Below are 26,439 nucleotides of genomic sequence, written 5' to 3' on the forward strand. Positions count from 1 at the left end.
AGAGAACAGAATGTGCAAAAGCCTAGAAGCGAAGGCAAGCAGGAGAACATGACCCATTAGAAAATTTGCAAGTGCGTGTGTGTGTGTGCATGCGTGCTCATGTGTGCACATGTGTGATGAGGCTGGGGGAGGGTGGGTGGCACGAGGCTATAGTGATCAGTTGGGGGAACACAAAAGAGTTTACCCTTTGCAAAGAGGGCAAGGGGTAAAGAGCATTGAAAGGTTTATATAAGAAAGAGATATGACTGGATTTATGAAATCTTGGATGCATTGAAGACAGGGGATTGGAGGAGGGCAAGACTGGAGGCAACCAGTTAAGAGGTTGTGGTGGTAACCAAATAAGAGGTACCTGTGGCTTAAACCAAGGTTAGGGAAGTGAGGATGAAGAGCAATTAACAGATGACCGTGATCTTCAGAAGATGAAATTTAGCAGTTGAGTTGATGGACAGCGTGGGGATAAGGCCTGGTTTCTGACATGATTAGCTAACTTGATGGAGGGTAATTTATGGAGACAGGAAAGGTACACATTTTGGGAGTGGAAAGATAGCTCGTTCAGTTTTGAATGTGCCAATTTCGAGATGCTTATGGGACCTCCAAGCAGGGATGTTGATTAGGCAGCGTGATGTGCAGAAATGAAGCTGGCGGGGGCGATTGGGGGGCGGCGGGGAGGGATGGGCCGCAGAAAAGGTTATTCTTATCATTAAGGTAGGGGATGTTCAGACATATTTTAATTGTCCAGATAAAAGTCAGAAGAGAGGAAGATGCTAAAGATATAGGTAAAGATGGCAAGAGCCACTTTCCTGAGATAGAGGGAGATGCAGTAGGTAGAAGGTGGATATGTATGCCTGATAATGCGGTGGGGAAAAGGAATCGAGGGGCCTTTGCAGAAGTAGGTAGAAGGATCCCATCCACTGCTATGATCAATTCTCTGCTGTAGTAATAGGGAGAGAGCTCATAGAAAGACTATCTAGATTGACTTATCACAAAAGGATAGTTCCCTCTGGGGCCCTGGTCAGTCAGAACCCTTGGAAAATAAGCCATTAGGAAAACCCAAATTTTCTGGATAACTGGAGGTTTGCATTCTTTAATTCCAGTAACTTTAGAATGGAGGTGAATGTGAGACAGTCAGCTAACCCTTGGGCACAGCTTGAGAGTGTGCTTGAGGTTTGGGATATAGATTTTGTGATATTTAGTGGGATTGTTCTTTTTAGTTACTGATAGTTTTAAAAATCAGTGTAGGCAGTTGTTCACTTCACAACTGGAGCCAGCACTTCACAATCTGGCTCCAGTCCACCTTTCTAAATTTACACTCCACTTCTGCCCCTTTAAACATTGTTTTCAAATTGGATTCTATATTGCTTTCATACCCTGAACCATTGCTTACTAGTTTTTGCAAAATTTTGTTTGCTCTTTGTTGGAAGTGAATAAAACACAGAGAAAGTAAAATCTCTGTAGATAGGACCCTAGAAATGTGCATGCATAGGAAATATGAATGATCAAACCAGATTTCTCTTATCTGTTAAAAATGAAATAAGAAAACTGAATATTTTGCATGCTGTAAAACAAGGTGAGTAGACCTATAGAAAATGTTGAGCACTTTTGTTATATGTAGCATTGGAACAAAGTAGTTAAGTTTTGAGGAGAGGCAGCCCCTGTCTTTAGAAGGTGCGCCATGCTTTCTCTTACAGCCACAGCTCCTAGAGCAAACCAAACGACTGTCCCAGAATCTATCACTGGACCACTTTGACGAGCATAGAGATCCTCTCCAAAGGCAGAGAGCACTGAGTGCTGTCAGCATCCTCACCATCACCATGAAGGGTAAGTTCCACCTTCCAATCCAAGGGAAAGCCTACTTCAATGACGTCCTTCCATTCTTCTTCTTCCCAATCCCCTAGAAGCCCTCTGCAAAGGAGGCTGTTTTGGAACCAACCCACTCTACTGTCCTGCAAAGAGTGACTTTCTTTGCTTCTTTGGAGCAAGTAAACAAAGTGACTCACAAGAAACAGACCTTTCTTGAGGGCCCACTCTAAACTGGCACTTGGAGAGTGGTGGAAGCTGGCTAGACTTGGGATGGGACTTCAGACCAAATGCGTAAACAGGGCCTCACAACCAGGCCAGGGAGTCATAAGAGATCCAAGTGACAACAATAGTCAGTCAAAGAACAGAAGACCTTGGAGTCTCCAGGAGGTGGCAGTTGTTATTGAAGTTAGAGTCAGAAACCCCACATGGGCAATTGAAGACCTGTGTAGATAGGCTGGAACCATCTGATGGACCAGATTAACAGCAGGTAACAGGACCCCACCCCAGAGGTTGGTGTTCAGGAGCAGAATCAAGTCCCTGAAAGGGGAGTGGGTGTCAAATAGGTCCTCTAGCACTTTTAAGCCTACTGCATCATTTCCTTTGCCCTGCATGTGTCCCTGCAGTGGTGCCAGGGAAATCAGTGGTGTCAGGGAAATCAGGGGTGGCCTGAACTCAACTAGTGGATAGAGCCCCTTTTACTGTTTCAGTGCTTACAGATGCCCCTTCCCTTGATCCCTGGTTGCTCCTTTTGCCTCTGTTATAGCTGACCTTATGGTCTGTCTTGAGTGGACATAACTTGGGCCTGTATCTATCTCTCTCTTGGATTCACAGCCAGCCAATATTGACTTCCACATCTATATATCTAACAGCAAAGCCCAGTTCCTGGATGCTCAGTAAGAGTGTAAATATTTGATGGATTTGACTGTGCCGCATGCGAGTTGTATGTGGAATATTGTCTCTTCTGCACTATGATTGGTGGAAAAACCTTTCTGGCTATACAAATCAAAGTCTTTCACAACTGATCATGTATCAGGAGGCCCTGGGGAAGAGGGAGGAAGGAATGCAGTCAGGCAAAGGGCATCTGGATTGCTTCAGAGCTAACTCCTCAACCTCTCGCTCATTCTCCTCCAGAACAAGAAAAATCACAAGAGCCTTGTCTCCCTTGCGGGGAAAACCTGGCATCCAAATACCTCGTGTGGAACTGCTGCCCCCTGTGGCTGTGCATTAAGAAGGTCCTGAGAACTGTGATGACTGATCCATTTACTGAGCTGGCCATCACCATCTGCATCATCATCAACACTGTCTTCTTGGCCATGGAGCATCACAAGATGGAGCCCAGTTTTGAGAAAATGTTGAATACAGGGAATTTGGTAACATTATGCTTTTTAAAAATAAAAAACAAATTCCAAACTTTAAAGTATAACTCTTCAAAGTCTAAACATTTTGTGAATGACCTAACCTAACCTAGGTTTTTGGTCCCCTTCAGTGGAGTATAGGGAAAAGATGGCTGTTGCGGTTTTACTTTTACCCAGTTCATTTCAGAAATTGTCCATGTGTCCTGAGTTGACCCTCTGGTATGTTCAGGTATCTCTTTAGTCATTCAGTGGTAAGCCAGATGCAAGCAGACATCTGAAAAGTTCAGCTCTCTGAGATAATCAAGAAAATGTTAACCATATCCAGAGAACCATGGTAATGACTGCTGTGGTCCCAGTGATATTCATGCCATCATTTGCCACAAAATAATGTGACTACCATTACTAGGTGTTATTCTCCCTGGAAAGATGGATCAGGGCCTGGCAGCTGTGGGAGGTTCACTTTTCTGGGAGGGGTTGTTTAGGGGGTGGTCAGGGTGAGGTGGGGTCAATTTTCAGACTTGAGCCTGCTTCAATATGTTTCTCATTGGATAGATCTAGTCTCAGTTAAATTGGGAAAACTAAGGGGAGCAGACTTTTCAAGGACTGTTCACTTCAGTTTATGGTTCTTGTGGAGGGCATTTTTCTCAAAGAAAAGTTAGTCCCTCGAATATCAGAAACAATAAGTAATTGCCCACCAGATGATCTACCCTAATTAGCTGATGGGTTAATGAGCTAAAAACCTTACCAGAATATCTAGCCTTTACTTCTTAAACTTTTGTTTTATTTTTCTAATTTAAAAAATAATAAATGCTGTTTTATTTTTTAAAAATAAAGAAAAATATAAATAAGGGAAATAGAATAAACTCATGTCCCATGTACCTACTGACAAAGATGATCATTTTTAGCATTGCAGAATATTTCCAAGCAATATGTAAGCGTGTGTGTATGTATGTGTTTTTATTTAGTTTTTTTCTCCTTTTTTGGTATATTTTTTGTTTGTGATGTCGTTTTACATGTCTTTAAAAAAATTGTTTTACATTGTTAAGAACCCACTGCGGCCAGGCACAGTGGCTCACGCCTGTTATCCCAGCACTTTGGGAGGCTGAGGCGGGCGGATCATGAGGTCAGGAGATCGAGACCATCCTGGCTAACATGGTGAAACCCCATCTCTACTAAAAATACAAAAAATTAGCCGGGCGTGGTGGTGGGCACCTGTAGTCCCAACTACTTGGGAGGCTGAGGCAGGAAAATGGCATGAACCCAGGAGGCGGATCTTGCAGTGAGCCGAGATCCTGCCACTGCACTCCAGCCTGGGTGACAGAGCGAGATTCCATCTCAAAAAAAAAAACAAAAAGCAAAAAACAAAAAACAAAAAAAACCCACTACACCTATTGAATTATTGAATCAGGAGTTCATTCACAGAGCACTTTTATGCATCAAGTTTACGATGGTGTGGAACTAGAGGCAGGTCCTGTCATCCTCAGCTCCACATCCCTCCACAAGGAGCAGCGATACAGTGGAACTGTAGTATAAAACCAGGGTGGTTCTCCTCACAGGCAGTCTGCACATAACACATAAATTCCTTTCTCCATGCTGCCTTTGGGAATAAATGCCTTGTGGGTGTGAATGGGTTAGACTAGATTCTATGGTGCTTGACACACCTAACACATAGTTCCTTTTCACAGATCAGGGTCTCCTGGCCATGTATTCAGCTATCCTCTGCTGAGGCATCCCAGAAATAAGCTGAAATTGTTTCAGTTGAAGGCAGAAAGCTGTGTCCACAGGCGTATGGTCAGCAGACTCCACCTTTCAGCACCTCCTGGTGGAATGGAGTTACTGAATAAGTTCTAGAGAATACTCAAAAATCCAGAGTCATCTCCGTGGACAGGGCTTCCCAATTGCAGAGGTGATTGTTTTCATCTGCTGGTCCAAATTTAGAAAACGAGAAATACCCCCGTCTCAGATTTCCCACTGACTAGACATCCTGAGTGTGGAGGTGAAGCTACATTTTGCAGTTGGAAACTGAGTGATTGACATTCTTCTTCATTTCCTCCAGAGCAGGAGGAGCCACAGGACCACAGGGACATTGTTGTTTTTCAAGTACACAAGCAACAGCTGCACCCTAGCTCCTAAAAACTGGCAGGAAATATGTAGAACCATATACATAGCTTGTGTTTCCATTCCATGTGCCTACTCCCTGGATATACAATACCAAAATGGCAGCCACACTATGTATTGCTCCCATGGTAGTAGTGGTGGTGAGAAGCCTTGGAGTCCTGAGTTCCAAGGAACATATCAAAACTTCCCTCCTCTGATATATGGGCCAGGATTAAGTCACTCTGTGGAGTTCTGCAGGACTGGACTAGAAAATTAACTCTCTAGGATAGCGATTGCTCTAATCGGAGGGATATACTGAATGCCAAGGAGACATAAAGAAAAATTGGATTGAATTGACAACACTAATGGTCCCAAGGTATCTGGGGATGCTGTAGAGCTTGATGCCTAAAGCCTAAAGAAGATACAAGAAGGAGGAGTGAGTCAAAAGAGGTGGGGATGACTACACAATTATCTAGGACAGGCATCACTGAATGCTTTTAGATACTGATGGTGACACTGAGCAGGAGTAGATAGCAGTATTTAAAGGGGGAATATGAAAATAAACTTGAATTTTCTTTGTAACTCTTGATTTATTTTTATTTTTCTACCCTGGATTTATCTTTGCTATCCTTTTGTCTTTAACTTGTGCCATTTTATTTTAGGTATTTTAAAAAATAAATAGTAAATCATTGAATCATTTATAAAAACAGATAATCCATTATTTTTAATAATCGAATTTAGTCATTTATAGGTTCCCCCAGAATTGTAGTAGACAGTTTTATAAAAATCTTTGTAAAGACTTTAATCCTTTGAATATTACCTTATTATTTTTATATTCTTGCTTTTTTCATTTCTATTTATTTGTGTTTGTATGTGATAAGACTGTGCTATTTGCTGTGAAGAAATGATTTGCTTTATTTTCTGCAAAGATATGGAAGACAGATTTAGTTTTTAATTGGCTACTACATTCAACATTTTTACAAATTTCTTAAGCCTTATTTATCTGATTATTGAAGACAAAGACAAAACTGTTTTGCCCATGGAAAATATAAAATTCAGTAATTTTTGTAATTCCTGCCTCTCCTTTTTATTCTTTGATATTTTGTTCTGGAAGTGTGAGCCCTGCATTCTGAATGAGTTTTTAGGATTGTATTCTAAATCACTAATTCTTCTTTCAGCAGTAACCATAACCAATCTAAGGCTAATCCCATATATTGAGTTGCTCAAAGACAGTTTTTTTGTCCCTGGAAGTGTTTTCTAATTCTATGATCTGTGCCCCTTTTTTGTTTTTATTTTTAATTTTTTTGATCAAGGTGTTGAAATTAGGTGGTCAGGTGGACTCCTCCTGGATTCTAGTTTATGGGGGAGAGTTACCCTTAGTTTTCAGGGCTATTGTATACATTCCTTCTCTCCCTATTTTAATTGTTTTAATTGGTATTCTAAAGAGAATTCATAGGAGAAATTGCCTGACAGTTTCTGTCACCCTGCCATCTACCAGTAATACCATTTTGCTTTATCTTCAACAGAATGAGAAGTAATATTCATTTTCCATTCTGGTGTCTTTGAGCTTGGTTACATTGCTCTGGGCACCATGGAGAGGGATGGAGAGAGGAGCAAAGTCACAGTGAGGTTCATGCTACAACAGTAAATGTTTCTATTGCATGAACTTTAGGGTATAGTGTATCAATCATGAGAATACTTTTCATTTCTTTGTAACCTCTGTACTTCCCTTGGGCCATTCTTGAAAGTGTGTCTCCGCAGCTTCCTTCTCTCATTCTTCTTTGTCCCACTCTAGGTTTTCACTGGCATTTTTATGGCAGAAATGTGCCTAAAAATCATTGCTCTCGATCCCTACCACTACTTTCGCCGAGGCTGGAACATTTTTGACAGCATTGTTGCTCTTCTGAGTTTTGCAGATGTAATGAACATCTTTCAAAATACAAGCTGGCCATTCTTGCGTTCCTTCAGAGTGGTAAGGCACTTTCTTATTTTACTGCATAAACATAGCCGACTAAGTGGAAAAAAAAGCCTTGAGAGAATTCAATGGTTATCTTGGACTAAACTTTAATTTATCTTACTTTAACCCCAGAACCAAAACTGCACTCCTCTTCCTGCACAGATCTTTGATAGCCTTGCAAGTCCCTGGGGGTCTTCGCTTAACTGAACCTTTATACCCTCAGCCCCTTCCTGCCAGAGATGATCCTTTAGGCAACTGGGTACAAAATTGTGTCTCCCAGTGTGGGGACTCTGCTCTTTGCTCTGTGCACAACCCTTCCAACACTCTTTTTTCCCATGGAGCTCTGAGGCAATAAATAAATAAGGGAAAATATTCCTATCTCTCTGGTCATATTGGGCTCACCGAGGGTGGGTGAAGACTGTAGAATGCATGGGAGGAATGCAGGGGAGCTGACGGCAGGTGCCATCTCACAAGTTTCCTTCTCACTGCTGCCAGTGCCACATTCCTGTTCCGTAGTCTTTGCCCTCTATGCAGTCTGGAAGCATTCTGGAAACCTTTACAGAGTGCCTAATATAAACTGACACGAGGGAAGGAACAAAGATGAGGAAATCACTGTCTTTCAGAAGTTTGCAGCACAGGAGTGATACAAGACTGGGCTACATGTACAGTACAGTGTGACAGAGTCCAGGAAAGGTATAGACAGAGGACTACAGATAAATCCAATCTGAGAGGGGAAACTAGAAAACCTCCAAGGTGGGATTTCGTCCCCTTTCAAAGATATTTACCTTTTCTTTTTTAGATAGGATTTCTAAGCCTATAGAGTAAGATACTTAATTCAGTTACCTAAGTGTACATTTTATTTTACTTTATTTTATTTTATTTTATTTTTTTGAGACGGAGTCTCGCTCTGTCGCCCAGGCTGGAGTGCAGTGGCCGGATCTCAGCTCACTGCAAGCTCCGCCTCCCGGGTCCACGCCATTCTCCTGCCTCAGCCTCCCGAGTAGCTGGGACTACAGGCGCCCGCCCCCCCGCCCGGCTAGTTTTTTTTTTTTTTTTTTTTTTTGTAGTTTTTTAGTAGAGACGGGGTTTCACCGTGTTCGCCAGGATGGTCTCGATCTGACCTCGTGATCCACCCGTCTCGGCCTCCCAAAGTGCGGGATTACAGGCTTGAGTCACCGCTCCCGGCCATTTTGTATTTTTTATACTTGGGATATAGTAAGAGGTTACACTGCTCAAAGTCAAGTGTTATTAAGCTTTTCTACTAATGTTTTATTAGCACTCAGGTAAGCAAAATCGCGTTTGCTTTATCATTGTTTAGGCTTATTACAGCCAGGCTCTAATGCACGGAAGTCTGTGGCATTGTCTCTGTATGAGAATGGAACCACAGTTTCTTCCTGGGATGCTCCTAGCTCCCCTTTGAGCAGACAATGACAGTCCTCTTCAAGCAGAAGCCTTACTGACCTGCAATATCTCCATCCCCAAATAGGGGATGTGCTTAACAAAATTGTACTTTGGAGTAAAACCGTCAGTTTACATCAAAAGTTAATATAAGAAACAACCTATAAAACAAGTTGCTATGTTTTCTCTAATGTTTGCTATAAAGTCTGTGAAGATCTAGGATAAAATTTATCTTTGGAAAAAGTATACAAGTCTTGAATAGCTGGTTGCCTTTTCTCTCCTGACTACAAATGTCATATTACTGTAATCATTCTTATGAGGCTTAGATTCAAACTCGTGGCCTGAATTATATAATGCAGAAGTTAGCAAACTTTCTCTGTAAAGGGCCAGATGGTAAATGTTTTCAGCCTTACAGGCTATGTGGTCTGTGTTGCAACCATTAAGCTTTGCCATTGTAGCATAAAAGAAGCCATAGACTTTCAAAAACCAATGAGCATGGCTATGTTCCAATAAACTTTATGGATACTGAAACTTGAACTTCACATGATTTTAAAGCATCATGAAATATCCTTTTGATTATTGTCATTTTCTTTTTTGAGACAGAATTTGGCTCTGTCGCCCACGCTGTAGTGCAGTGGCGTGATCTCCGCTCACTGCAACCTCCACCTCCCAAGCTCAAGCCATCCTCCCTCCTCAGCCTCCCGAGTAGCTGGGACTACAGATGCATGCCACCACGCCTGGCTAATTTTTGTATTTTTTGTAGACATGGTGTTTCACCATGTTGCCCAGGCTGTTCTTGAACTCTCTGGTGCTCAAGTGATCACCCACCTCAACCTCCCAAAGTGCTGGGATTATAGGTGTGAGCCACTGTGCCTGGCCTGATCATTTTTCAATCATTTAAATGTGGAAAAGTATTCCTGTCTCTGAGGTCATACAAAAATAGGCAATGGACTGGATTTGGCTCTCAGACCAGAGTTTGCTGACACTTGATATATTATATAGAATTCCAAAACATTCATTTTATATAACAATTATGTAGCCCAGTCACCATGCTGATCCCAAAGTTCTTATGATTAAAAAACTGAGACAAAATATTTCCTTGTGTGTGTGTGCGTGTGTGTGTGTGTGTGTGTGTGTGTGTGTGTGATGGAGTTTTGCGCAGTCTCCAGACTGGAATGCAACGGTGCAATCTCGGCTCACTGCAACCTCTGACTCCCAGGTTCAAGCGATTCCCCTGCCTCAGCCTCCCGAGTAGCTGGGACTACAGGCATGCACCACCATGTCCAGCTAATTTTTTTGTATTTTAGTAGAGATGAGATTTCACCATGTTGGCCAGGATGGTCTCAATCTCCTGACCTTGTGATCCACCCGCCTTGGCCTCCCAAAGTGCTGGGATTACAGGTGTGAACCACTGTGTCCAGCCAATATTTCCATTTTCAAATAAGAAAGTAGATACAGGTGAGCATTAGATTATGACAGAGAGTTGATGGCTATGTTCAGGATGGATTTAACTTTGAGAAGAGTTTTGGATGTCATAAGTTTGGGTATATGTCATTTGCTTTATAGATGAACAGATGGAATTTGTCCTTAACTGACTTTTCTTCCATTTTTGTTTGTTGTCTTTTTCTACAGCTCAGGGTCTTCAAGTTAGCCAAATCCTGGCCAACTTTGAACACACTAATTAAGATAATCGGCAACTCTGTCGGAGCCCTTGGAAGCCTGACTGTGGTCCTGGTCATTGTGATCTTTATTTTCTCAGTAGTTGGCATGCAGCTTTTTGGCCATAGGTTCAATTCTCAAAAGAGTGCAAAACTCTGTAACCCGACAGGCCCGACAGTCTCATGTTTACGGCACTGGCACATGGGGGATTTCTGGCACTCCTTCCTAGTGGTGTTCCGCATCCTCTGCGGGGAATGGATCGAAAATATGTGGGAATGTATGCAGGAAGTGAATGCATCGTCATCATTGTGTGTTATTGTCTTCATATTGATCACGGTGATAGGAAAACTTGTGGTATGTTTCTTAGATTTTTTTCAAAAAAATAAAAGACCCTACATGCCTCTCAAATGCATTACTTCATTTGCAGAACTTTACCAGTAAAAATTATTATTCTCAATATAATGCCAAATAAATATTTGAAATATTCATTCAAATTTTGTTTGAAAAAAGTATGATAAGCATGAAAAAAACCTATTTGACACATACTACTCATTTGACTGATGCCCCAAAATTTATTTTATTCTGGATGATTCTTCTAAGACAATAGTATTCTCTTCCCCAGTGATTGGCTGAAGTAGGAGTTTGTGAGTTCATGTGGCCAATAGGATGTAAAGAGATGTCCACTGGAGAAACTTGGGAACAATCTTTTGTTCTTAAGAAATATATGTTTAAAAAAATAATCCTTTTACTTCCTCTGGACTTTTTAATGACTGTGACCCCTGGAAAAGCCAGATCATGAGCTTGGAACTGTGGTGGAATTGCCCACAGGAATTTGGATCTGACATCCAGGACTGCTGTGCAGTCCTCTCCTGTTTGCACAAATTGAGAGACGGTGTACTCTGTGCAGTTTCTTTAGGTCTTGTTCCCCTAACTTCAATGAGGTAACGGTGCCTAGCCAGAGGGGTTTGAACCAAACCTGCAAGCATTATGCAACCATGAGAAGAGCCAGCCTAAAACAAAGCCAATACTGAGGCAGGTAGAGTGAAAAGAGAGAACAAACCTGTATTTGTGTCATAATTCGCCCCCTGTTCTATTTTCAAACTTCTTGTTATCCTACAGTTTTTTGTTATATAAGCTGGCTTGAGTGTGTTACTTGCAGCTGGAAGCATAGATATTTATGAGGAGGCTAATTAAGTGCACTTCATTGCCTTACCGCACAAGATCTTCAGGATCAAGTTGGGGCTATAGTGCAATATAATTAACTCTCTACACATGATAGCTTTATCCTAAGTACCTAATAAATGGTGTACCTAGACAGTAAGTGATACATACAAAAGCTCAGAAGAACAGGGCATCACCAGTGGGAGTGGGAGGAGAGCACTGAGAAAGGATTTGTGGAAGATTACAGAACTTGAAAAGACCACTTACAAGGTAAGGAGAACTTAGACAGATAGAGGAGAGCTTAAGCAAAGATCCCGAGATGGGAATTCTCACAGTGCAGCTGAGGAACTGTGACTAGACCCATTCACACCCACCGGGCACTTCTCTCCAAAGGCTGTCTATTGCCGAGTTGAAGAGAGCCACAAACAAAGGAATTTGAGGAGGTAAAGACGATGAATTAGAGGGTGTGTAATTATGAGCAAAGAACCCAGGTAGGAAGCTATTGGGATTACATGAATTTGAAGTGATATGTGGTTCAACAGAAGAGTTGCATATTTGGTCCAACCCCGTTGGCTTGGCCTCAATACATTACTAAGGTTAGGGCAACAGGACCTAAAGAAACTGTAAAGTACATCATCTCACAAATATGCAAATAAGAAAGGACTGTACATTGGGCTTGAATATCAGATTCATCTCCTTGTGGGAAATTCCAGGAAAAATCAAAGCTCACTATCCAGCTGTTCCTCAAGAAACGTACACTCTTAATTTTGCCATATGGTTATCCCATTCTGCTTTACCTTGGTGAGGGTCTACTCATCCATGTTCTTTATATGTAGGGAAAGTGGACTTGGCTATTTGTACCCTCTAATTTCAACTTTTATTCTGTCTTACTGTTTCCATTTCTTTCTCAATCTTTTATTTATTGGATAGATGAACTTTCTTAGGAGACAGTGGGACATAAAACTCTCATTTGATTCTGTTTTTAGTCTTGGGAAAAAGTTGTCCTGGAAACCCACTATATCTTTTCTTTTGCTAAACTTTCCTTTCTTCTTGCTACCCACCCCATTCCCAGGTGCTCAACCTCTTCATTGCCTTACTGCTCAATTCCTTTAGCAATGAGGAAAGAAATGGAAACTTAGAAGGACAGGCCAGGAAAACTAAAGTCCAGTTAGCACTGGATCGATTCCGCCGGGCTTTTTGTTTCGTGAGACACACTCTTGAGCATTTCTGTCACAAGTGGTGCAGGAAGCAAAAGTTGCCGAAGCAAAAAGAGGTGACAGGAGGCTGTGCTGCACAAAGCAAAGATATCATTCCCCTGGTCACAGAGATGAAAAGGGGCTCAGAGACCCAGGAGGAGCTTGGTATACTAACCTCTGTACCAAAGACCTTGGGCATCAGGCATGACTGGACTTGGTTGGCGCCACTTGCAGAGGAGGAAGATGATGCTGAATTTTCTGGTGAAGATAATGCACAGCCCATCACACAACCTGAGGCAGAACAACAGGTATGAAGGTTCACACATTCACACATAGACTTAAAGGTCATACAAAGCTGGAGTTACCACAGGGCACTGGTTGCCTGCCCTTTTCTAGGCACTATGCAAGGATAATAAGGGTACAAAATGTGGCTGCCCTTTGATACCCATGTGCACATCTCAGGACAGGTTCTTTATTGTGGTCCTGCAAGTGTGGCACAGATAGGAGGTGTCAGAAGAGTTCAGAGGGGAACAAAATCAGAATGGGCTGGGATGACAGGGGGAGTTCCTTTGGTTGAACTCTACAAGAAATGTAGAATTTGGATTGGCTGAAAAGTGAGGAGAAGGGATTTGGGAGGTAAACTGAATCGCATGTTTTGTTTGTTGGTTGGTTTGTCTTTTTTTAAAAAGGGCAGTGCTGGGAACAACCTCAGTTTCTGCAGAGACCAATCTTGTGGGTGAGGAGTGGTGGGAGATGGGGGCTGTCAGGGAGTGTGAGGGCAATGGATACTGTATTAGTCTGTTCAGGCTGCTATAACAAAATATCATAGACTGGGTAACTTCTAAGCAACAGAAATTTATTTCTTGCAGCTCTGAAGCCTGGGAAGTTTCAGATCAAGGCAGCGACAGATTTGATGTCTGGGGAGGGCCCATTTACTGACTCATAGACAGCACCTTCTCACTGTGCTCATATAATGGAGGAGTGAACAACTTCCCCTGGGCCTATTTTATGAGCACATTAATAGAAGTCCACACATCTTAATGCTATCATCTTGGGGGGTTATGATTTCAGTATACAAAAATTGTGAGGAGCAGGCAGAAACATTCCAACCTTAAAAAATGCATAAAATAAACAACAAGGGACTTGTTCTGGATGCAGCAGGGGCTGTCTGTGTACTTGTTTCCTACCATGGTTGTGACATACTGCATTCCCACCAGCAACCTATGGGCATTCCATTGGCTCTGCATCCTGGCCAGTGTTTTTGTTGTCAGCCTTTTAAATTTTAACCATTCTAGTGGTTTTGTAGTGGTATCTAACTGTGGTTTTAATTCTAATTTCACCAACAAATAATGATATTGTATTGCTTTTTATTTACATTTTGGTCATTTGTGTACTTCATTGGTGAAGTGTCTATTACCCATTTTTATTAAGGGATTTGTCTTCCCATTATCGAATTGTAAGGCAACTTTCCCCACCCTTTTTGGCACCAGGGACCAATTTCATAGAAGACAATTTTTCCATGGATCAGGGTGGAGGGGGAATGGTTTTGGGACGATTCAAGTGCATTACATTTATTGTGCACTTTATTTCTATTATTATTACATTGTAATATACAATGAAATAATTATACAACTCACCATAATGTAGAATCCGTGGGAGCTTGTTTTCCAGCAATTAGATAGTCCCATCTGGGGGTGATGGCAGACAGTGACATCAGCCATTAGATTCTCATATGGAGTATGCAACCTAGATCCCTTCCATGTGTAGTTCACAGTAGGGTTCATGCTCCTATAAGAATCTAATGCCACCACTGATCTGATGGGAGGCGAAGGTCAGGCAGTAATGCGAGCGATGGGGAGTGGCTGTAAATACAGATGAAGCTTTGCTCACTCACCAGTCACTCACCTCCTGCTGTGTGGTCTGGTTCCTAGCAGGCCACAGACAAGTACTGGTCTCTGGCCTAGGGGTTGGGGACCCCTGTTGTAAAGAATAATTGTGTATTCTGAACACAAGTCCTTTTTCTGACATGTACATTTCACATATTTCCTACCAGTCTGTGGCTTGCGTTTATTTTCTTAAGGGTATTTTTCAATGAGTATAAAGTTTTAATTTTGATAATATATGATTTAACAAAATTTCTCCTATGGTTCATGTGTTTTGTTTTCATTCTAAGAAATCTTTGCATAACCTAAACTCACAGAGGTTTTCTCACATGTTTTCTTTTAGAGTTTTATAGGTTTAACTCTCAGGTTCAAGTCCATGATCCATTTCAATTTAATGTTTGTGTATGGTGTGAGTTGAGGTATTGTTTTTCCTATATATGTATCCAGTGATTTCAGCCATATATTGAAAAGACTACTCTTTCTCCATTGAATTAACTTGGTATCTTTGTAAAAAAAAAAGCAATTGACCATATATGCATAGGTCTATTTCTGAAATATTACTTCTGTTTCATTGATTTATATATCTGTCTTTATATGAATACCACACTGTCTTGATTGCTGTAGATTTATATTAGATTTTGAAAGCAAGGTGTGTAACTTTGTTCTTTATTAAATTTGTTTTGTGTAGGTTCTTTGCATTTTTGTATGCATTTTAGAATCAACTTATCAAATTTTCACAAAAAAATTGCTGGAATTTTGTTTGGGACTGCATTGAATATATGGATCATTTTGTAGATAATTGGCATCTTACCAAAAATGAGTGTCCTGATTCATGAACATGTCTACCTCTCTACTTATTTAGATGTCCTTTAATTTCTCTTAGCAATGTTTTATGATTTTCATTGTACAAGTCTTGACATATTTTATTAAATTTGTACTGAAGTAGTTAATGTTTTTCATACTATTGTAAATGTAATTTTAAGATATTTTAATTTCCATATGTTTATAGCTAGTATAATGAAATTGTCTTTTGTCTATTGACCTTGTATCTTCAAACCTTGGAAAACTGACTTATTAATTCTAAATCATTTTGTGTAAATTGAGTAGAATTTTCTGTTTATACAGTTTTTTACCTGAAGAGAAAAACCGTTTTACTTCTTCTTTAAAAAAAATCTATATTTTTTTTCTTCCTTTATTATACTGGCTAGGATCTATAGTATAATCTTTAACAGGATTGGTGAGACAGGATATATTGCCTAGCTCTTAATCTTAGATAGAAAGCATAATCTTTCACTATTAAACAAGATTTTAGTTGAGGAAGTTCCTTTTATTCCTAGTTGTTGAGAGTTTTATTTTTAATTACAAAAATATGTTGAATTTCTGAAATGCATTTTTTGCATGTATTAAGATGATCATTGTGTTTTTTTCTTATTTATTTTGAATGTTAAATCACCTATGCATTCCTTAGATTATCCCTACTTGGTTACAGCATATTATCCTTTATATGTATCTAGATTCAATTTGCTAATATTTTGTTAAGCATTTTGCAGGCAGAGTTTCTCCTTTGTAATGTGTTTGGCTTTGGTATCAGATTAACATGGGCCTCATTAAATGAGTTGAGAAGTCTTCCTCCTTTTCTATTTCTGAGACACTGTGTGTATAACTGGTATTATTTCTTCTATTAATGTTTGATATAATTTACCAAATATTCATTAAAGTGGGCATAAGTTGTCTTTTTTGGAACTTTTAAATTATGAATTCAATTTCTTTAATAAATATAGGACTATTCCAGCTTTCTACTTTTTTTGTTCCAATTTGGTTAATATGTATGTTTTAAAAATTAGATAAAGGAATTTATGGGTATAAAGTTGTTTATAGTATTTTCTTATTCTTTTAGTGTTTGTAGAATTTTTATAGTGTCTGTAGATTTCTAGTAGTGTCTGTAGTGATGTTTTTCCTCATGCATATTGATAATTTTTATCTTCCTTTCTATTCAATATAGTTAGAAGTTTATCAACTTCATTGATATTTTCAAAGAATCAGCTTTTGGTTTTATTTTTCCTTATTGTTTTTACATGTTTTTATTTTATAGATAGATTCTCTTTTTCTTATTTTTTTTCTTCCTTTTGCTTAGTATGGGTTTAATTTGCTCTTCTTTGTCTGGATTATTAGAGTGTACACTTCAGCTAGGGTCTGGCAAACTACAACCTATGGGCCATTTCTGGCTCACCCCTTGTTTTCTTTTTTAAATAAATATTTATTGACTCACAGCCACGCTAAATTGTTTACCTATTATCTCTGCTGCTTTAATGCCACAACAACAGAGTTAAATAGTCACAACAGAGACTTCATGTCCTGCAAAACCTAAGATATTTGCTAGTGGGCTCTTTAAGGGTAAAGTTTTTCAACCCCTGGCTTAGATTATTGATTTAAGTCTTTTTTTCTTTATTATTGCAAACATTTAAAACTACAAATTTCTCTTTAAGCACTGCTTTAGCTGCATTCTACTAATTTTGCGACGCTGTATTTTCCTCTTAACTTGTTTAAAAATGTATTCTAATTTCTCTTGTGATTTCTGCTTTGCTCATCAATTATTTATGAGTGTTGTTCAATTTTCAAATAATTAAAGATTCTCCTGATATACTTGTTATTCATTAAAGTTTTATTTTTTTGTGGCCAAATAATATATTTTATATGCTTTAAACCTTTTAAAATTTCTTGAGATATGTTTTATGATTTTTTTGTTTTTTATGTTCCAGCATATCGTCTGACTTGGTGAATGTTCAATATGCAATTGAAAGGAGTATGCACTTTAAAAGAGTGATTGGGTGAAGTGCTATATTTGTGTCAATTAGATCAAGTTGGTTGTTAGTGTTGTTCAAGTCTTCTATGTCCTTATTGATTTCCTCTTATCTTCAAATATTAGGACACCAGTGTTGCAATTTTTAACTGTAGTTGTGAATTTGTTTGTTTCTAATTTTAGTTTCATTAAGTTTTTTACTTCATGTATTTTGAAGCTCTGTTATAAGGAGAACACATACCTAGGATTGTTAGGTGTTTCCTTTATCCTTATTAAATGTTCCTTTTCATCTCTGATAACATTCTTTATTCTGGAGCCTACTTTGTCTGATATTAATATATCTACTCCAACTTTCTTATGTTTAGTATTTGTATGGTATCGTTTTTCTTCTTTTATTTTAATCTATGGGTGTTTTTATATTTAAAATGCATTTCGTATACACATCATATTGTTAAATCTTACTTTTCTCTTGCAGGTAATCTTTTTATTTTAGAATAATTTTAGGTTTACATGAATATTGTATAGTAGAGAGAGTTCCCGTATACTCCACATCCAGTTTCCCTCTCATTAACATTTTACATTGGTATGGTACATTTTTTACAATTAATGAACCAAGATGAATAATTGTTAACTAAAGTCCATAGTTGATTTATATTTCCTTAGTTTGTATCTAGCACACAGTTTTCCTACCCCAGGAGTCTACTCAGGATACCACATTACATTTAGTTGTCGCATCTTCTTAGGCTTCCTCAGTTTTTCAGACATTCCCTGTTTGTGATGACTTTGATATTTTAAAGTGACATTGGTCAGGTGTGTTGTAGAATGTACCCCAATTTGGATTTGCTGTAATTTTTCTCATAGATTGAGATTACAGGTTGTAGGGAGAAATACCACAGAGACAAAATGCTCTTCTCATCATATCATATCAAAAGTGCATGCTATTACTATTTATGTTAACCTTGATCACTTGGCTGAGGTAGTGTTTGTCAGTCTCATCCTCTGTAAACTTACTCTTCTTTACCCCTTTTTCCTCACCATACTCTTTGAAAAGTAGTCACTATGTTTAGCACACACGTAATGAATGAAGAGAAATTTTATTTTCTTATCCAGTCTGATAGTTGCTGCCTTTTAATTTGAATGCCTGGGTCATTTACATTTAATGTAATTCTTGATACATTTGAATTTGTTTTAACTATTATTTGTTCCCTTACCTCACTTTTCCCTGCCTTATTTTGGATTGAGTATTTTTTCAGTATACTATTTTATCTCCCTTACTGGTTTATTCTGTAGAAACAGATACCAATGTGTGGGGTTTCTCCACATCAAGCAACACTCCAACACTCTGGACACTAACTGAGTGTACAACAGTTCAACTCAATTCTTGTTTTGTTCTGGATCTTGGAGAAGAAGCATTCAGTCTGTAACCATTTAAATGTAGTGTTGAATATGCCCTTTAGCAAGTTACAGAAATTCCACTCCATTTGTAGTTTGCTGAGTGTTTTTATTACAGTGTTTTCTTTTGTCAAGTGCTTTCTCTAGATGTATTTAGATGATAATGCTTTTGTCCTTATTTCTATTCACTTTTCAGATGTTAAATCAACTTTTTATTCCCAGAATAAATCCCACTTGGTCATGGCATATAATCATTTTTATATATTGTTGGGAATTCAGTTTGCTAGTGTTTTGTTAAGAATTTTTTCTTCTATATTTATAAGAGATATTGGTTTATAGTTTATTTTTCTTGTGATGTCATTGTCTGGTATTTATATCAGGGTAATACTGGCCTCAAATATTGCCCAAATGAGTTAAGTGTTCCTTCTTCTATCTTTTTCAAGTCTTAGTGAAAATTTGGTATTAATTTTTCTTTAAATGTTTAGTAGAATTGACCAGTAAGGCATTTGGGTCTGGGCTTTTCTTTGTGGGAATTTTGGTTTTCAAATATAACTTATTTTTTAGAGCAGTTAAAAATTGAGCAGAAGGTACAGAAATTTCCTACATACACCTTCACCCTACATATGAATAGCATCCCCCATTATCAACATTTCCCCCCAGAGTGGTACATTTGTCATAATTGACAAACCTACTTTGACATGTAATTATCACCCAAAGTCCATAGTTTACATCAGGGTTTAGTTTTGGTATTGTACAGTGTGTAGTTTTAGACAAATGTATAATAAATATATCCACCATTATAGTATTATACAGAGTGGCTTTACTGCTCCAGAAATCCTCTGTGCTCCTCCTATTTATCTCTTCAACTCCTAACCTCTGGCAAACGCTGTCCTTTTTATTGTCTCCATAGTTTTGTCTTTTCCAGAACATGATATTATTGGAATCATATAGTATATAGTCTTTTCAGATTGGCTTCGTTCACTTAGGATTATGCATTTATGTTTCCCCCGTGTCTGTGCATTGCTTGATAATTCATTTCTTTTTGTTGCCCTTGTACTTTTTCCTATTTTTGTTTTCCACTTCTTTTCTGCATTTTGTGGTTTAAATCAAACATTTCATATGGTTCCATTTTCTCTTCTTTCTCAGTATATCAGTTTTACTTTTTCTTTTTACTTTTTTTAGTGGTTGTCCTAGAATTTTCAATATACATTTTCAACTGATCCAAGTCCACTTACAAATAACATTACTTCATGGGTAGTGTGCATAGCTTATAATAATAAGATAATCCCAGTTCCTCCCTTACATTCTTTGTATAATTGCAGTCATTTATTTTATTTATTCATTAGTAAAATAACATATTTGAAATATATATTTAAATACATTGTTGTTATTATTATTTTGAACAAAGTGTTATCTGTTAGATAAATTAAGAATAAGAAAAATAAATGTGTTTGTCGGGTGCAGTGGCTCACGCCTATAATCCCAGCACTCTGGGAGGCCAAGGCAGGTGGATCACCTGAGGTCAGGAGTTTGAGACTAGCCTGGCCAACATTGTGAAACCCCATCTCTACTAAAAATACAAAAATTAGTCAGGCATGATGGCAGGTGCCTGTAATCCCAGCTACTCAGGAGGCTGAGGCATAAGAATCTCTTGAACCCAGGAGGCGGAGGTTGCAGTGAGCTGAGATTGCTCCATTGCACTCCAGCCTGGGTGACAAGAGTAAAACTCCATCTCAAAAAAAATGTGTTTTTATTTTGCTTCACTTATTATTTAGTCCTTATCTTTCTTTCTTTATGTAGATCTGAGTTTCTGACCTATATCATTTTCCTTACCTCTAAACAACTCCATTTAACATTTCTTACAAGATAGGTAAGGCAACAAATTTCCTCAACTTCTGTTTGTCTGAGAAAGTATTTCTCCTTTACTTTTAAAGAATAATGTCACAGGGTACAGAGTTCTAGGTTGGTGGATTTTTTCTCTCAGTTCTTTAAATATTTAACTCTCTTGCTTCACTCTTCTTGCTTGCATGATTTCTGACAAGTCAGACATAATTTTTACCTTAGCTCCTGTGTAGGTAAAGTGTTTTCTTCCTCTATCTTCTTTCAGGATTTTTTATCTTTGATTTTCTGTAGTTTAAATATGATATGTCTGTCTAAGTGTAGTTTTTTGGATCTTTATCTTGCTTAGTCTCTCAGCTTCCTGGATGTGCAGTTTGGTTCTGATATTAAATAGAGGGAAACTCTTGGTCATTATTGTTTCAAATAATTCTTCGATTTCTTTCTTTCTTCTCCTTCTGGTATTGCCATTACATGTATCTTATACCTTTTGTAGTTGTCCCACAGTTCTTGAATATCTTGTTCTGGTTTTTAGAAATCTTTTTCTGTTTACTGAAAAGTTTCTGTTTACTGAAAAGTTTTTGATATTTTCATTGAGATATCCTCAAGCTCAGAGATTCTTTCCTTCAGCATGTCCAATATACTGATAAACCCATCAAAGGCATTCTTTATTTCTGTTAAATGTTTTTTATCTCTAGCATTTCTTTTTGGTTTTAGAATTTCCATTTCTCTGTTTACATTGTTAATCTGTTCTTGCATACTGTCTGCCTTATCCATTAGGGTCCTTAGCAGATTAATCATAGTTGTTTTAAATTCCCTGTCTGATAATTCTAACATCCCTGTTATATCCGAGTTTGATTCTGATGCTTGCTCTGGCTCTTCAAACTGTGGTTTTTTTGTTTTTTGTTTTGTTTTTGTTTTGTCTTTTGGTATACTTTTTAATTATAGCCAGACATGATACACAGAATGAAAGAAACTGCTATGAACAGACCTTTAGTAATGTGGTGAAAAGGAATGGGGGAAGGGGAAGTGTTCTATAGTACTATGATTAAGTCTCAGTCTCTTGGTGAGCCTGTGCCTCTGGGCTGTGAACTTTGTAAGTGCTTCTTAGTCTCCCTTAGGTGGGATAGGATGACTAGAGTGGGCTCGATAGGTACTTCTCTTCTTTCACAGGGATGGCTAGAACCAGCTGGAGTTGGGTATTTCCCTTCTCCTAAATCAGTCAGTCTATGATAAACCCCAGCAGGTTAGGCTCTAGTTAAATCATTTCTCTTGAAGGCAGAACTTGTTGGAAAGAATGTAATCCTGTACCAAACATTAAAATGGTTCCTTTTTCAGTCCCCCTTCAAGCCAGAAGCTTGAAGGGATGTTTCTCTGGTATTCTCAGTAAGAACCTGGGAGACCTCCAAGAGGTAAACCTCACAAAAGTGTGGTGGCCTCCCTCATGACTGGGTACCCTTGGAGGTTTTTTTTTTAAATCTCTTAGACATACTGAGCCTTTAGCAATTTGTCAGTTACAGTTCAGGTTTTCTTTAGCCGGCACTGGTTCCCATTAAGGTTTTGGCTCCGTAAGTTGTGATTCTCTGTATTTGCCTGCATCTCCAGTTTTAGAGGCAGTGTTAGCTCCATAACTTCACTTCTCTTACATATCTAGGAAGAGTTGTTGATTTTTCCATTGTTCATCTTTTTATTTGTTGTTAGGATAGAGTGGTGACTTTCAAGGTTCTTACTTGATGAACCAGAAACCAGAAGTATCTACACAAAGTTTTTATATTACAAAATCAAGCTCTTTACTTGTAGAGCTATTCAGATTTTCTGTTAATTCTGCTTGTTATTTTATATATTTCTATGAATATGTTAATTTCATTGAAGTTATTTAATTTGTTAACATACAATTATTCATAATATTTTCTTACAATCCTTTTGATTTCTGTAAGGTTAATACTAATCCCCTCCCCACCTTTTTTTTAGTAATTTAGATCTTTTGATTCATGGTTAGTCTAGTTCACATCTTGTCAATTTTGAAAATCTTTTCAAATAGCCAACTTTCAGTTTTGTTAATTTTCCTCTAATATTTTTGTACCCTGTATTCATTAATTTCTGTCAAATATTTATTATATCTTTTCTTCTGCTTCCTTTGATTTTTACTTTTCTCTTCTTTTTTCTGTGTCTTAAATGAAAGATTAGGCTATTGATTTGAAATTTTTCTTGCCTTTTTATTGTATGTTTTTTTTTTTTTTTTTTTTGAGACGGAGTCTCGCTCTGTCGCCCAGGCTGGAGTGCAGTGGCACGATCTCGGCTCACTGCAAGCTCCGCCTCCCGGGCTTACGCCATTCTCCTGCCTCAGCCTCCCGAGTAGCTGGGACCACAGGCGCCCGCCACCTCGCCCGGCTAGTTTTTTGTATTTTTTAGTAGAGACGGGGTTTCACCGTGTTCGCCAGGATGGTCTCGATCTCCCGACCTCGTGATCCGCCCGGCTCGGCCTCCCAAAGTGCTGGGATTACAGGCTTGAGCCACCGCGCCCGGCCTGTAGGTTTTTTTATAGCTATAAATTTCTAATCAGTGTTTAGCTGTATCAAATACATTTTATTTTCATTTTTATTTTCTATATATTTAATTGTGTTTTTATTTTATCTTATTTTCTAATTCTTCTTATGATTTCTTCTTTGACCCACTGCTTATTAAAAAATGTGTTTAATATTTATAAATTTCTCAAATTTCTAACTGTTATTAATTTCTAATTTCACTCCATTGTGATTAGAGAACATACTTCATACAATTTCAGCCCTTTTAAATTTTTGAGGCTTCTTTTGTGGTGTAGTGTATTATCTATCCTGGAAATGTTCCATTTGTACCTGAGAAGAATGTGTACTCTGCCATTTGGAATTAAGCGTTCTATAGATGTCTGCTAGGTTTAACTGGTATATAGTTTTGTTCAAATCTTCCGTTTCCCTGTGGATCTTCTATCTAGTCGTTATTCATTCATTTCTGAAAATAAGGTATTGAGGTCTCCAATGTTTACTGTTGAATTATCTGTTTCTCCCAACAATTATGTCAGTTTTTGCTTCATATATTTTGGGGCTCTTCTGTTAGGTGTATGTATGTTTATAAATGCTATATCTTCCCAATATTTTGACTCTTTTATCATTATAAAATGTCCCTCTTCATCTCTAGTAAGTTTTTTGTTTTTAAATCTATTTTATGTGATGTTAATAGAGTCATCCCAGCTTCTTTTATGGTTGCTGTTTGCATAACATGTCTTTTTCCATTCTTTCATTTTCAATCTATTTATATCTTTGAATCTAAAATGTGTACTCTGCAGACAGTGTATAATTGGATCTTGTTTTCTTATCTATTCTGGCAATCTCTGCCTTCTGATGGGATTGGTTAACCCATTCATATTTAATGCTATTGTTAACACAGTTTATTTATCATATTTTCCTCTTTGTCTTCTATATGTCTTCCATGTTTTTTCCTTTATTATTTCTCTACTGCTTCATTTGCATTAAGTGAATATTTTCTAGTGTAACATTTTAATATCTTTAGTTTTTTTTCAAAATCTTTTTGAATTATTTCCTTATTTGGGTGCTCTAAAATTTGACATATACATCTAACTCATCAGAATCTGTCTCAGATTTATATTAATTCCAGTAAGCTATAGAAATATTACTCATATATAGCTCTATTTCCTCTCTCCTCTTTTTGTATTGTTTTTAATTCTACATATTATATTCATACATGTTAAAACCCAAGCAACATTTTTTTATTATTGCTTAATATAACTAGATGTCTACTAAAGGAGCTGAGAAAATTTAAAAAAATAAGTGTATATTTATAAGATTTACTTTAATAATCTTCTTAGTTACTTTTGGCTCTCTTCATTTGTTCCTGTGAATGTGAGTTACCTGCAGGTGTGATTTTCTTACTCCAATGCAACTTTGCTCCCACCCATATCCTTTGTGCTCTTATTAGCAAATATGTTTTTTTTATTTCTATGTTACATATCCAGCAACACAATTTTAAACATAATGTTTTACACAATTGCTTTTGAAATCAGCTAAAAGAAGAAAGGAAAAGAAATATATATTTTTTACTATATTTGTGTGTGTGTGTTGGGGGGTGCTGTATTACCATTTAGGGTTACTTGTTTTTAGTCTGGAAGATATCCTTTAGTATTCTTTATAAGGTAGGGCCAAAGAATTCTCTGTATTTATCTGGAAACACGATTATTTCATCTTCATTTTTGAAAGACAGCCTCACTGGATATAAAAATCTTGGTTCACTGTTGTTTTTTCTTTCAGCACTTTGAATATATCATATCACTGCCTTTTGGCTTCCATTATTTCTAATGCAATGTCAATGTTAATTTTATCAGTGTCACCTTGTACATGATGAACCACTTTTCTCTTGCTACTAAGATTTTCTCTTTTCTTTGTCTTTCAGCACTTTTACTATGATGTGTCTAGGTGTGGATCTCTTTGTGTTTTTTCTACTTGGGGTTTCATTGAGCTTCTTAGATGTGGAGTGCTAGGATTTCAATGTGTCCTCTAAAGTTTATGTGTTGGAGAATTAATTCCCAAAGTAACAATGTTGAGAGGTAAGGCCTTTAATAGGTGATTAGATTATGAGGGCTCTGGTCTCATGAATGGATTAATGCTGTTATTGTGGGAGTGGTTTAGTTACTGTGGAAGTGGGTTCCTAATAAAAGACTGAGTTTGGCCCCCTTCCCTTCTTTCACTTTCTTGCCTTATGATGCCTTCTGCCATGTTATGATGCAGCAAGAAGTCCTTCACAAGATGCTGGCCTGCTGATCTTGGTCTTCCTAGCCTCTAGAACTGTAGGAAATACATCTCTGTTCTTTATAAATTACTAATTTCAGGAATTCTATTATAGCAGCATAAATTGGACTAAGACATGTAGATTAATGTTTTCAATCAATTTTGAGAAGTCTTCAGCCATTATTTATTTAAGTATTTTTTCTGTTCATTTTTCTCTGTTTCCTTTCTGGTCTGTGTGCTTAATGGTGCACCACATTTCTCTGAGGCTCTTTTTATTTTTCTTTCTTTTGTTTTCTCTGTGCTCTTTAGATTGCACAGTCTCCATTGATTCATCTTTAAATTCACTGGTTCTTTCTTCAAATGTACTGTTGGTCTCTCTAGTGACTTTTTCATTTCAGTTATGATACTTTTCAACTCCACAGTTTGTATTTGGCTCTGTTTAAAATATAATTTCTATTGATATTTTGCATTTGATTATACCTTGTCATAGTATGTTTTATTTCCTTAAGCATTGTACCTTTTAATTCTTTAAATATATTTATAATGGCTTCTTTGCATTCTTTATCTTTTAGCTCTGACATCTTGACCCTTTAAAGTGCAGTTTCTATTACTGATTGTTTTCCCCTGTATGGGTCATGCTTTCTTGTTTTTTGCACATTTCATAATTTTTTGTATTGGACATTTTAAGTAACATATTGTGGAAACTCTATAACTGATTCACTTTTCTCCTCTCTGGGGCTTCTTTATTAAATGGCAATCTCACTAGACTATTTTAGTGGAGTCTACTCCCTCTCCAACCCATCCCCCTCCATTCACACACAATGTGAAACCTTTGGTGTCACTCCTAGGACAGTACGTCCTTGGATGTGCACACAGTCAGTCTAGGATGACTGTTGTTTCAGCAAGGCTATCTTTGACTGTCTCCTGTGATCTCTCTGTTAAGCTGTCTGCCTCTTTTGGTATTATACTTTGATTTTAGGCTCAACTAATTGCTAGATAATTGCTCTATTTTCCTTGACAATGCCATGGGGCATAAATTGCTCAACTGTCTGATTCAATTAAATTCTGGAAGTGATAGCTTTTAAGCGCAGTCTTTGAGATTTGCTTTGACCCCAGGGGGACTCTCC

General features: G+C 37.8%; 1 protein-coding gene across 3 annotated transcripts in view; it reads left to right on the forward strand.

Annotated features, from left to right (window-relative positions):
• SCN11A (sodium voltage-gated channel alpha subunit 11) overlaps positions 1-26,439 on the forward strand; it is a 217,171-nt gene that overhangs the window by 142,203 nt on the left and 48,529 nt on the right. For all 3 annotated transcript variants that reach the window (XM_025376599.1, XM_025376600.1, XM_025376598.1), the window contains 5 exons: positions 1,689-1,818; positions 2,932-3,170; positions 7,048-7,224; positions 10,240-10,620; positions 12,500-12,931. In XM_025376599.1, the coding sequence (XP_025232384.1) occupies positions 1,689-1,818; positions 2,932-3,170; positions 7,048-7,224; positions 10,240-10,620; positions 12,500-12,931 (1,359 nt within the window). The remainder of the gene's footprint in view (positions 1-1,688; positions 1,819-2,931; positions 3,171-7,047; positions 7,225-10,239; positions 10,621-12,499; positions 12,932-26,439) is intronic.

This window comes from Theropithecus gelada, chromosome 2 (genome assembly GCF_003255815.1).
Source record: "Theropithecus gelada isolate Dixy chromosome 2, Tgel_1.0, whole genome shotgun sequence".
NCBI lineage: Eukaryota > Metazoa > Chordata > Mammalia > Primates > Cercopithecidae > Theropithecus > Theropithecus gelada.